This window comes from Phalacrocorax aristotelis, chromosome 4 (genome assembly GCF_949628215.1).
Source record: "Phalacrocorax aristotelis chromosome 4, bGulAri2.1, whole genome shotgun sequence".
NCBI classification, from domain to species: Eukaryota; Metazoa; Chordata; class Aves; order Suliformes; family Phalacrocoracidae; genus Phalacrocorax; species Phalacrocorax aristotelis.
Genome location: NC_134279.1, coordinates 18,768,431 through 18,781,083, shown reverse-complemented (window position 1 = coordinate 18,781,083; position 12,653 = coordinate 18,768,431). Strand labels below are relative to the sequence as shown.

At 40.5% G+C, this 12,653-nt stretch overlaps 1 protein-coding gene across 6 annotated transcripts in view; it reads right to left on the bottom strand.

The window, feature by feature from the left end:
• Positions 1-1,423: 1,423 nt before the first annotated feature.
• The window catches only part of OTUD4 (OTU deubiquitinase 4), a 32,921-nt gene continuing 21,691 nt past the window's right edge, over positions 1,424-12,653 (bottom strand). Inside the window, exons 15-22 of one of the 6 annotated variants that reach the window (XM_075090472.1) lie at positions 11,852-11,972; positions 9,753-9,808; positions 9,046-9,204; positions 8,327-8,465; positions 7,171-7,250; positions 6,981-7,095; positions 6,148-6,188; positions 1,424-4,117 (exon numbers count right to left, since the gene is read on the bottom strand). In XM_075090472.1, coding sequence (XP_074946573.1) covers positions 2,873-4,117; positions 6,148-6,188; positions 6,981-7,095; positions 7,171-7,250; positions 8,327-8,465; positions 9,046-9,204; positions 9,753-9,808; positions 11,852-11,972 — 1,956 coding nt within the window. In that variant the 3' untranslated portion in view covers positions 1,424-2,872. Of the gene's footprint in view, positions 4,118-6,147; positions 6,189-6,980; positions 7,251-8,326; positions 8,466-9,045; positions 9,205-9,752; positions 9,809-11,851; positions 11,973-12,653 lie in introns of all 6 variants that reach the window. The other 5 variants (XM_075090474.1, XM_075090469.1, XM_075090471.1 and 2 more) reach the window with 5 other exon arrangements.

The window sequence follows — 12,653 nt, the reverse complement described above, 5'->3', positions numbered from 1 at the left end:
CCTTCAGGGAGCCAGAGGGAAAAGTGCCTCTATTTAAGGGTTCCTAGTTACTTATGTAAGTCTTGCAGACATGTAAGAATAACTTTCAGCTATAGATCTTAATAGTAAGGAAGGGTATGTTCCATGCAACAGTTGTCTGTTCTGCCTTCATTGGCATGTGAAAAATGTTTTAAGAGATAAAAGAAAACATTTATTTACATTTTTGCCTCAAAATTACAGGATAAGGTAGTGGCTTGTCTCGTCTCCCACCCCCAAGCCATTATGTGTGTTACTGGGGTATTTTATAACCTTGGCAGTATCAGGTGTTACATACCCTCTACATTATGTCTAACTGACAACAGAAATCCATCTACGTTATGCCAGCGGAGGCACTCCATGAAGAAGTACAAGTAATGGATACAGCCTTACACCACCACCATCTGTGCAGACGAAGGCTTCCAAAGGCTAACTAAAACTTACAGTTACGTCATGCAGATGGGTACAAATCATTTTGGACTTGGGTTCTGCATCTTCTGTTAATCAGTCCTAACTAGGGTAAGGTAAAGAGGTGGTTTAGCAAATACCAGAAGCTGCATATCTCAGTTCATTACATGTTAAATATTACATACAGTCCCCTACTAACCAGTAGGTTCCTGTGACCTAAGGGTTTGGTCGATCAATCTACAAGTCTTTCAGCAAAAAGAGAGGAAACCATCGTTCCTTTGTCAACAGTGAAGGTGGAGAAGGTACCACATCAGCACATTTCAGTCCTTATCTGTCCTACAGCAGCAAGGCAGGCCCTAGGCCCAGCTTAAATAGTTTAAGTCAATTTTTAAAAGTAAATTCTAAAAGCACAGCCCTACCAGTTACTGCCATGCCCACCTTTTCCATTGTTTCCTAAAATGTTGCTGTAGAAAGTGTACTGCCTTTGTTCGTGGCAACAAAGCTTATGATTAAATGCCTGCTCTAGTACTGAATGGCTATTTCAGCAACTGCTGGACAGGTTTGGGCTACAACTGGAGTTATGTTTTAGGGCCTCCCAGGAAAGGTGACAAGAAGCCTCTTTTACATCTTTCTAAGTAGTTAACAGAGGACCTCAGTGGTATCAACTGTTAAATCCCTCAGTGCTTGCTTAGTTCTCAACCTGAAAGATGGAAGATGATCCCTTTCAAAATACTGAATACATTCCTGAAAAGTATTTAGACTTAAAAAAACAAAAACCCACCAGACAGAAAAACACAAGAAAGCCCACAGCACAGCCCCTACCACTCCCATTTTGAATAAGAACTAGAAATCCAGTTTATGTCCCCTCTTAGTTTGCAGCTTGCCTACGGATTAACTCTCTAGTTCTGCTGCTGTCTACAAGTGGCTCCATCAGAACAAAACGATACATTTGATGTCACGGTGCCAGTTTCAAATATGTAAATATAATTTAGAAAGAAAGTGAAAAGACAAACGTTTATTTTAAGTAGGGTTTTATACATGGCATGCATCTGAAAAGAAATTCTGTATCACATAACTATCACTCAAGTTTCCTGATCAAGGGTGTACAACCTCAGACATGAATGAAAGGGTACCATCACCTACATTAGTATATACAGAGATATAAAAATATACACAACAGTTAATTTTTACAGAGCAACGGAGCTGAGTGAATACTGTGCACACTGCACTCTCCGAGTTTGGACAGCTGAACATCCAAACTGCAAAGGCAACAGGAACACTGCAGAGATCATTATCGGGGTCAGAAGAAACAGCATCAGAACTCTGACACACAGTGTAAAAATATAAGGCAGAAGCCACTTTCTTCTGAATTGTAGGGAAGAGCAGAGCACACCAAGACTCTCCATCTTGCTTTTAAAAGTAGTTCCAGCAAGGAGTTGTACATGCAAAACATAAATTTGCATCAACAGTGCAACAACAAAAGAATACTGAACAGTAGCTCAATCATACAAACTTAAAAAAAAAAAAGTAACATGTACTTTATGCGTCTCTCCTCACAAAATATCTAGGATTTGTCAGTGCATTAGTGTTAAAGTGGCATTAAAAAAACTTCTGCTATTATAACAGATGCAGAATTATTTTGGAAATGCATAGCATCTACATTTTTATTGTCTTTGTAATTATTCAGTTGGCATAGGCACCATTCTAGTCACACCAGCATTAAGAATTCCTGGTGGAAACAGCCATTACTATCAATTCATACACAGCTATTCTGGACTGCTTGTCTTGATTTTGATTTCAAGAAATAAATGCTTTTTAAAATTCAAAAATATACCCTATGAATATGAAAAGAACTATATACAACATACCTAAGACACAGGGTTAGCTGGCTGCCATACGTGTAACACTAAAGAGAAACATTCAAGTCTGACAGATTTTTTTTTTTTTTTTTTTTTTTTTTTTGAGATGAAAGGCCTTTGGGTTGGAAGCATATCAAAGACAACAGTGCAGTAGGCTGAGAATTCCTTTAGCTCAGTTCAGAACTAAGGCATTGTATGATAAAATATACATTTATATTTGGTGAAGTGTTACTGTCAATTTTTAGAATCTAGATCACATCAAATGCTATAATTTGTCACTCTAGTAAACGTACATATCAATCTTAAACGTACGTATCCATCTTCTATCACAATCCCAAACCTTTGTGGGGGGAAAAATTATCAAACACTAAACCTATACTGTTTTTCTTCTAATCTGACATTGAGGAAAAAATGCTAAGCCAAACAAACTCTAATATCCACCTCCACCCCAAAACCCATATGGTAGGAGTTCACATCCTCCTAGTCTTTACTCGCTCGAAGTTAAGCATATCCTTGAACTTTACTAAAAAGAAAGATTAAGATCTTAAACTGCTGCTTCAGATTACTTTTTGCATTTTAAATTCTCAGTTCTATGCTTGATGCCCCCTCTGATTATCTCCCAGCGTTGCCCGTCTCCTGTCGTTCCTATATGGCCTCCCTCTAAAGTTCCGCTGATACTGGTAGCCCTCATCCCTGCTTCTGCTGGGTGGTCCTTTCCAGGCTTCCTCGTTTCTCTGGAACTGGTATCCTCCCCTACTGGAATAGCCCCACTCAACTCTAGGCCTTCTGCCTCCTCCGTAAGTCTGGTTATAAAATTGCTTGGATCTACCACTTCTCAGCATGTCGGAAACTTCGCTCTCATCTTCCGAGCTCTCTTCCCTCGGTTTCTGTGTCTTGCTCTCTGCCGGCGGGTTACCAGCTCCCTTGGAATCTCTACCTTTATCAGTCTTCTCCTTCCGACTGGGAATGCTATTTTTCAGTTCATTTTTCAGCGGTTCTGCCAACAGTGGCAGAGTGTTGGGCACTGCTGTCTGCCTCTCGGTCCCCTGCGGTTGCGGTGAACGATTCTGCTGCCCAGCTGGTTTTTGCTTAGCAGGAGAAGCCGAAGGACAAGTTTGCTCCAACCAAGGTGCCCTAGCTGAAGTTTCTTTTGGGGCACTGCACTCACTGCTGGCGCCAGCCACAGGGAATGGTGTGGTGTTTGAGCTGCTGCTGTTGTTAGTCTTCTGAAGCTGTTCTGCACAGTTTACTACGGGAACTGGAGGGCTGCATTCTTTAGCCACATACACGTTTGCAGAGGTGCCAGCTGTTGCCTCTTTGTCTTCCGGCGACACAACAACATTAGGTCTTGCTACTGAGTTTTCAATGAAACCCTGAACTGGGTACCCATACCAAAAGTGAGGAAAGAAAGGAGGTGCTATCGGAACAGCTCCCAGAAAGTGATTGGGTCCAAAGGGTGGCTGTGGGAACATACTTTTCCCTCTCATAGACTCCTCATAGTTTACATGAAGAGCTTGCACAGGATTCTCCGATTCTACACAGACCTGTCCTTGACTTTCCGACACCGGAGCTGCAGGTATAATGAGAGGGAGTGATGGTGATCTACTATCAGCCTGTGGAATCTGACCGTTGGATCTGGCCTCGCTCTGAACAGGAAAGTGCCTGTTTGTTCGTGCAGTTTCATTTTCATTCTGAGTTGGCAGAGCCTCCTGGAACCAGGGGTTGTGCGGATACACAGGAAGGGACACGTTTGGGTACATTCTACAAGCAGCTAAATAGGCCTGGTGTAGGGGGTACAAGTAAGAATGGGGTGCCCACATGGGACAACTGTATGCCTGCAAGACAGGGAGGGGGGGGAAGAAATAAGTATTTGGTCTTTTGAATGTTCAGACAGACGTAATAGCACACAGATCATTTACCATTTTGAAACAGTTAATTACAGGAAGTAAAGGTTAATTCTATTTACAGGTACTGCCCTCAATTCTAAATATCTAGGACTCCATTACGATGTTCCCATTTTTTGTTTTCCTTCCAAATGCAGTTGCAATAGGCAACAGACAACAAAAAAACGCTACTACACTGAGACCCAAAGTTAGATCATTTCCAAGGACAATCTGTAAAGACTGAAATCCATATACATACACACAACGCACAGATCAGCTTTCTTAGAAGCCCTTTCATAAAGCAGGGGGAGAGGTTTCATTAGAATATACAACACACCCTCCAGCTACCAGTGGGATTCACACAATGGACACACACTATTTTCAGCAACAACCTTTTCTGTGCTGTTATTAACACAAGCTATGTTCACAACACCGAGATCACCCATCTGAGGTGGCGACCTGCTTCGCTTTCCTCTCCTTCCATGTTAATTAACTGGCACACAGTGGCTTACAGTTACATTGCTCAGAGTTAAAGTTCATAAACACAGGCTTTGTGTTTGTGCTATGGTACAGAGCAACAGGCCCAAGAGCAACACTGTAGGATGTTTTTGTAATGCAGTGTGCCAAATAGACACATTTCAGGCCATATCGAACACCACACAAGGCTGCTAAAGGCACAAGGCTGTCTAAAAAAAAAAAAAAAAACACATTGGAGTAGGTCGAGGGCAGAACCCAAAACCTGGCATAGTCTTGTCTGTGCCACCTATAGAAACAGTCCCCAGAGCAAACCATCCTGAGAAGTGAGAACCCCCGGAGACCTCCTCTCAACAGGAGCTGGTCAGTTCACTCTCAGCAAGCAGCTGGAAGGGTGTGGATACCCATATGGCAGGATCTGGGACCAAAGCTGTGGACAGGGTAATGCAGAAAGTAGTTCCCAAGTCTTACCATACCATATGGTCTCCAGCTGAGGAGCACAACTACTAGTACATGGTACTTGACCAGTAGATGGTGCCGAAGCACCAAAATGACAGACTATATCCTAAATAATACAAAGTACCACGAAGGAAAGTCCCAAATATATGTAGGCTTATGAAACAAATGCTGTTTAAATATACTGCAGTTACACTTGCTAATGACTTAAGGATCTTCTGTTAAGCAAGGAGACTGGTATTGGGCACACAGTTATTAAAAGTAAATTTACTTAGTAAGTTGTGCTGAACATTGCCCCTTTCCATACACAGACACAAAAGAAAATCATTACATATGGCCAGAGTCATGGAATAAGCCTGAGACCGCTCAGCACCTTTTTCAAAGTAGTTTGCCTGACAGGATGAGTCAGAGAAGGTAAAAAAGGAACGTTTTTATGTGCAGAGGGGAGAAACAAAGCAAACAACTAGTCCTTACCAGGAAATGGAAAATATTGCCTTTTTGGATGAGCCTCTTCCCCAACCACACACACAGATTTGCACCACATATACACATCAACCACTACTACAACTGCTTAGAAGGTTAAAATTAAAATACTGTTGTCCTTAACCTGAGCAGAAAGGACAGACGTGCAGGCTGCTTAAGGGAGTGTCCACAGGGAAAGACACAGAGGGTATTTGTAGCATAATGGCTTTGCCAGTACACAGACAGAAAAAGCCCTCCGAGTTTGACCATCTTTTACTATACACTGCTTCCAAAAGAATGCATCTTCAAACTCACAACGTTTGTAGATGCTGTGAATTTGTACAGCACAATGTGTTGACCACATAAGCCACAGTTGGAAGCCGATAGTTCTCACTGTCACAGGTCATTGACTTGAATTGCAATGTGGACCACTGTTGGGATCCCAGACAAAGTATGGAAGTATTTCAAATTTAAAGATGAACTTGAAGTGTACAGCTGCAGCAACTGAACTTCTGCACTCTAAGCACTACCAAATACAGGCAAATTTTATAGCATAACAAACAAAAACATAAGCAAGCTTGAAGAGTTACCTTCACACCAAGATTGAAGAAAAATCTAAGAATATTCTTATCTAGAGGAAAAAAAAAACAGAGATCTGTGAAGACCTAAAATATTACACTTCATCTGATACAAAAATTAGTCCCTGCATAAAGTGCCATTTGAGTAGAGAAACACTGACATCAGGTTACTGCTTGCATGTCTTTGATTGATTTATTTGGGGTTTTGGGGAGTTTTGTTTTGCTTTTTTTGGTGGGTTTTGGTTTTTTTTTTGGGGGGGGGGGGGGGGGGGGGGGGTTTTGCCACAGTAAGATATCTAGAGTCAACTGCAGTTAAAACTTCAGTTTTCACAGTTTGTGGAACTGAACTTCTAGTTTTTAAAGAAACAGTTCAGTAAACAAACACCACTGTGCAGTCAGACATGATATGTTCTTTACGGGCATAGTCCATACTTGCAGTAGGTCAAAGCCTGTATTTTCCCAGACCAGTAACAAACTGTTCAACAACTTCCTGGCATTTCATTACAAGAGAAAACCTGGTACTGTAAAAGGAAGCAGTTCTCCAAAGAAAATCCTTTACGTTCACAAAACCTCAAGTTATGGTGGGTCAAGCTAAGAACCACAAAATGATCCTATCAGATTTCCGGGTGTAACCACTTAAAATCATCACAGTGTTAGCAACACAAACTAAAGAGTTACAACCCTATTCAATGTTCCCTCCCACATCTTGAATCACGGAATGACAGCAATTAGACCTTTTGACACAGACTAACAGGACCAAAGAATTTTTCTCTTCTTAAAATGTAGATAAAGACAACCCATTAGGAAAAATGGTATAAAATCCAGAGTTTCTTCTAGCTTCTCACCTTTAGGTAAGTCTTCCCCAGTATTGCACAGGGAGTAAGAGGGTGCAACAGCTCTTTCTCCCTTTTCACTAAAAGGGAATCCAGGGTATAGCGGATCCTGATAAGGATTCAGAGTCTGAGGCAAAGGCATTAAAGGCTGGTTAACTGCTTGTAGCGACACAGGAACTCCAGCAACTGGAGCAGATGTTACCTGAGCCTGTGACACAATAGAGTCAGGTCCCGTTGCTGGGGCTGGCATCAGTGAAGAAGCAGGTATTTGGGCTGGAATACCTAAGGGGAGGGAAAAATATACATATAATGAAGGAAGGGAGGGAGGGAGGGAGGGAGGAAGGGAGGGAGATCTCAACTATATGCAATCTCAGAAGAAAATGACAGTGGGAAAGCAAGTTTCAAAAGACAGAAGGAAAAAAACGGTATTCAGGAAGACACAGGAAGAAATTCTTGAGTCGAGATGTTACAAAAGAAGATTTAGCTAAATGTATAGAATAGTTTTCAGAAAGAATGAAACAGTTGAACCTTCCAGAAATAGCTAAACCCTTCCAATATTTACTTCTATAATTATGAATACCAGTAGGAAATAGGAAGGGGAAAAAAGGGAGGAACTGTAGCTTTTATGTGAATCTGCAGTTCTTATTCTGACTAGTCATTTACAGTCAACTCCAACTCTGAGCTCAGGTTACCTGGACTATGCATCTTCTGTCACAGATGCGGGCAAGTATGACAGGATTATTACTGTATCATGTGAACACAGTACCTGACTTGAAAGCTAGTTCTTGCACAGAAACACAACAGTGGGAGAGAAAATACAGCACCTGATCTAATGAGCAATACTGAATCTAAGCAAATTCCACATAACAGAAGATATGCACAGCGCAGAAAAAACATCACACTGGCTTTGCAGCTCAGGGCCAGATGGACCTCACTAGTTCCAGACATACCAGACCCAAGCTGAGTCCTTGGTGAATCAAGGAGCCAATTACGTGGGGGACAGAGCACAAACGCGTACCAAGCTTCAACATGCTGACAATGTGTTCTACCTTAAGCAGATCGTCAGGATAAGCCCCTCAAAACTCAATGCTATCCCACTCAGGAGAAAAGGAGAATTAAATACACATTCCTCTCCCACCTTCAGGTAGGGAGTAAAGCGAACTATACATATGGGCAGAGATCTACTAGAACTCTCACTAGCTTTCAGCAGTGAGAAACTATATTCCTATAAATGTCTGCCTCTGGAGTGTGAAGCTATATGAAACCGTGTCTCCTGAAGGCATCTTCAATTTAGCAAGACAGTTGGAGTATTCTTTCAGAGTCAGTAGTTTCTGATTTATGTTAATATTTCTTCAAACCTGCTGGTCCATAGGTTGTTGGCTCACTTGGCCAAGCTGGCACAATGGCTGGTACAGAAGGCACTGCTGGAGGTAAATGCACCTCAGAAAAGACTGGGGAAGGTGTTGGAGTTATGCTTGGTAAGCATTCTGTCAGGTTCTGTAAAAACAAAGATATCACATGAAATTACTTTAAATCTCCATTGTTGGTGACCCTTAATGTGTCTGGCTAATACTGAGTCATCAAGCCTTTTTTGTTAGAAATCAGAGTACCACCATCATCTTAGCAAGATATCAACTAGTAACATATCAGGCTGCATGCGTAAGAGAGGTTTGAGATATGTTACATCACTGTGTGAAGAGCTCTGCACTGAGCTCTGTCCAGAAGGTGTCTGTACCACAGAGTGCCATCACTGTTATAACCACCTCCACAAACATTAAATTTAATTATCTCCCATCCAAAAGAAAAGCCACCCTCACCGACAATTACCAATAACCTTGGAGAAACCTGAAAAAGCAAAGGTAAAGAATTTAAAGTCAAAAGCCTGGTTATCTTAGCAGAAAGATATTAAATAACGCCTCTCTCTGAGAAAGGGTATACTTTCACTTTTCTATCAAGGTTTGCCCCTTTTACATTCTTTCTGTTGGACATAACAAGATTCCCAACTGTAAATATTAAATTTTAGCATTATCACCATAGAAATTACTATGTAATTCAAAGCCAGTATTACAATACATACGTGGCTGTGATGAAGCTCCCCTTTGTCTGAAGTCTCCTGACCGGAAAACTTTGAAATCAAACAAACATTTCTTACTTGCTCAGCAAGAATCGGAGAATCGGTTTTTACTTGTTCCAAAGGAGATGATGCTTTTGGATAACTCTCATCTTGACTATTCTTCTAAAGCAAAGTTAGAAACAACAGACACAGCTAGTCTAATAGTAAGATTTACTTTTCAAAGAGGCATTCAAAGATATTAAACCACACTACATACAAAGTGGGCTAAACACCCAATCACTATTATGGTAGTGTAACATTTTGCTCATTGAAAGGACAGCAAAGGTTAAAAGCCAACAAGAGGCCATAAATCTTCACCGAACTTCAGAGATCATGGTCTGTTAGCACAGTAGCTATTAGTAAACATCAAATCTCCTGTGGTCCCCTTATACCGAGAGTACAGACTGTACAAGCAATTACAAATCCAGATTCTTAATTGCTCTCGATAGCCCAGATTTGAGAACTCAGATTGCGGAGATAGACTGTAAGTACAGGTTACAGGGGCTGAGGAAAGCTGACAGCAATACAAGCCTCCAACCTTAGAAATATTTCACTAAAAGCTGTAAAGCAGCAGCAGCAATCACAGCTCTAAAGGCAGCTATTGCTCTGCTAATCATGTATCAGAGAAGCAATAACATTAAAAAAGATTTTGGTCTTTTCTTTAAGATTACCTCAGATGAATTTGGCTCAAGCTTCTGACTTAAGTGGATCTGTCTGGAATTTGACTCTGTAACACCAAGACATAACCTAGTAAATGAACCATTACACCATTTATGGCTATCACAACTTAAGCCAGTTACAAGTTTGTCTTTCCAAAGTTAAACCTTCAAAACAAAACCTACCTCAGCATAGATTACTTCAGAAAAACTTCAACTTTTAATCAAAGATCAAAGCATCCTAAAATAAACAGTGTTAGAGCAGTAACAGAGCAGCTACTTCAACCTGGGTTTTCAAGCTCTACAGTTCTTTACTGATGTTTGTTAACCATTTCCATGATGCTTGAGGGAAGCAGGAAAGAAGTGTAGCTGTCTCATTAACACACATATCATTCATCCTAAATCCCTCCTAGCGAAAAAGAATGAAGTTTGTACTTCACTTAAAGAGAAAATATTTTAATCTGCATATTCAATTTCAAGTCTTAAGAAAACAGAAGCTTCAAGTCTTGTCTACTTTTGAGTCAGTAAAAGACAGATCTGTTTAGAAGATTTCAATGGTTAAAAAGATCTAGAAAGTTTTCAGACTGATGCAGAAAGTTTAATTTCTCGAGCACCAGCAAACACCTAGTGGGGAAGATGGTGCTGAAACACAGTTATGGCATAATTTTCATATAATAAGATCTGTACAAGTTCTTCACACTCTAGCTTATGTTCAAGTCTGGTCACCGTTGCTTGTCAATCAAATTCATGCACGTAAGTTTAATAGTAGCTGCGTGACAGATATGTATTTTTTAAAAGCTTAGTATATGTACCATCACAACTAGACAGCTATGTAAATTAAAACAATATTGATTATGAGAATTACTGCCAATTCCCCAAGTACCAACAGGAATCTCTAAATAGTCAGAAGGTAATACAGTTTATTCCCATAGCGTTTTTAACCTAGTTTCAGAAGAGGGGACACAATCCAGAGTGTCACAAAAACCACCGACAGCTGTACATGCCACCCACTTCAGTGAAATCGATCATGACACTGTAATAAAGAATTTTCTCTACATTCTTTTTTGTATTGCTGATAAAACAAGTTTTCAAATGAAACAAGTTTTCAGATGTTTGGAGAATGAAAAATAGGTAACATTAGCCCTTGTGACAACATTCCAGAAGGCGTTACATGTTGTAAGAGGGACTAAGGAGCACAAGTACCATAAATACACAACAGCAACATCTTTGCTGTTGCCAGAGATAAGGGAACAAAAAACATTCAAAAAACAGAGGGAAGGAATAGCTTCTAAGAGGAAGCTAAAGAGTTTGTATTATTTAGTCAGAAAAAAGTGGAAAAAGTCAAGATTAAATTCAGTGTTCAGTTATGGCAGAGCCGACGGGACAAAAAATAACTAACTGAAAAATAGTATCAGTTGCATTTAGCAAATATTTACTACATCCTGACAGCTACAGGTTTCATCTATTACTGCCATGTTCCACTCCCTCACAAAAGAGAAAAAACTTAAGAGTCAATAAAGAGAAGCTAAAGAGCGTTATAGCAGATTGGGGGGAGGGAGAAAACCCAAAAAAGTTTTGACCTGTGACAGCTCTTTCTACTGTAACCTGGGGTGTGGGGGGGATGTGTGTGTTTGTGAGTGTATGTTCAACTCTCCTGTACACCATCTTCTTCCCTCTTTCTGTACCACTCTATGCTAATTCTTAACCGTGCCACACTGAATACTTTTACCTGCTTTTCTCTTAACTGACTCCTGTAAGCACTCTTAATAGGTCTCCCACTGGCACTTTCTGCCACACTCACTAGAATTTCAACAGGATCTAGTTTAGGGTAGCTCTGATAGTCTTTTCATTTCTATCATTCCTCTTCCCATTTACTACAGAAACCCCAGCAAGGATCCTGCTCCCTCAGCCACATCCACAAAGCAGGAAAACATGTACTTTCTTCTCAACCCACATTTTTGCCACCTTGAGCCTAGCTTAGTTTGGCACTATTACTTACGGTAATTTTCCCCTCACTGCATAAACAGATGCCCCATCTTGAAAATTCTGAGGCTGTAATAAAAAACAAGCAAACGAACAAATAAAAAGATTGATCTAAAAATTTTTATTTTTACCTTTATCCTTCTGCTCTTCTACCTCTGCTGTCCACTTGCTATTTCTTCTTTCATTATTTGAGAACTTTTTCTGGTTTAAGTTATCCACAGTCTGTGTAGCAGCCTGACAGACTGGTTGATTCTAAAGAAGTTTACGAAAGCAGAAATATAAATTTATGTAAGAAGTCCGATGACACTTAGCCATCACCTGATACTATACTATTATGCTTTCACGAGACATATTTGTCTCCGTGATAGGCAGAAGAGGGGTGGGGGAGGAGAAGCAGTCTTGATCATAAATTCAGATTCACTCACTCCATTCATTGCTAAATTTTGCAAAGTGTCCTTTAAAAGCATTTATGTCATTGGTTTACATAATAAACAAAAACTGCTTCACTCAGACAATATCCACTTTTAAATCACATCCTCCTCCTGCAGGTGAGCAAATAGCATGTACTGTTAATCACAGCTCAGAGAGAGCAAGCAACCCCTGTTCGTTAGGCATCGGTCTTAGTCTGCTCTCTGCAGCACAGAAGAGCCGTACATTTCTTCTCAATTACACCAATATAAGTATTTACTGCTCGAGACTGAAAGAAGGAAGTCACTTCCACAAAGCAAGACATTTAAGGCCCATCCTTCACCTACTCATTCTTCCCAGCTTGGTTCTTGTTTCTGTTTGCCCTAGGATTTAAATCCAAAAAGCCCCACACCTCTCTAGAATACGTTTGTATGTAGACAGCAGCTCTTTACCCACAGAAGCTGCTCACTCCCTGGAGGTACTGAGAGCCCAATCTACTTTCTTTAAATATTGCATCAATAGAAT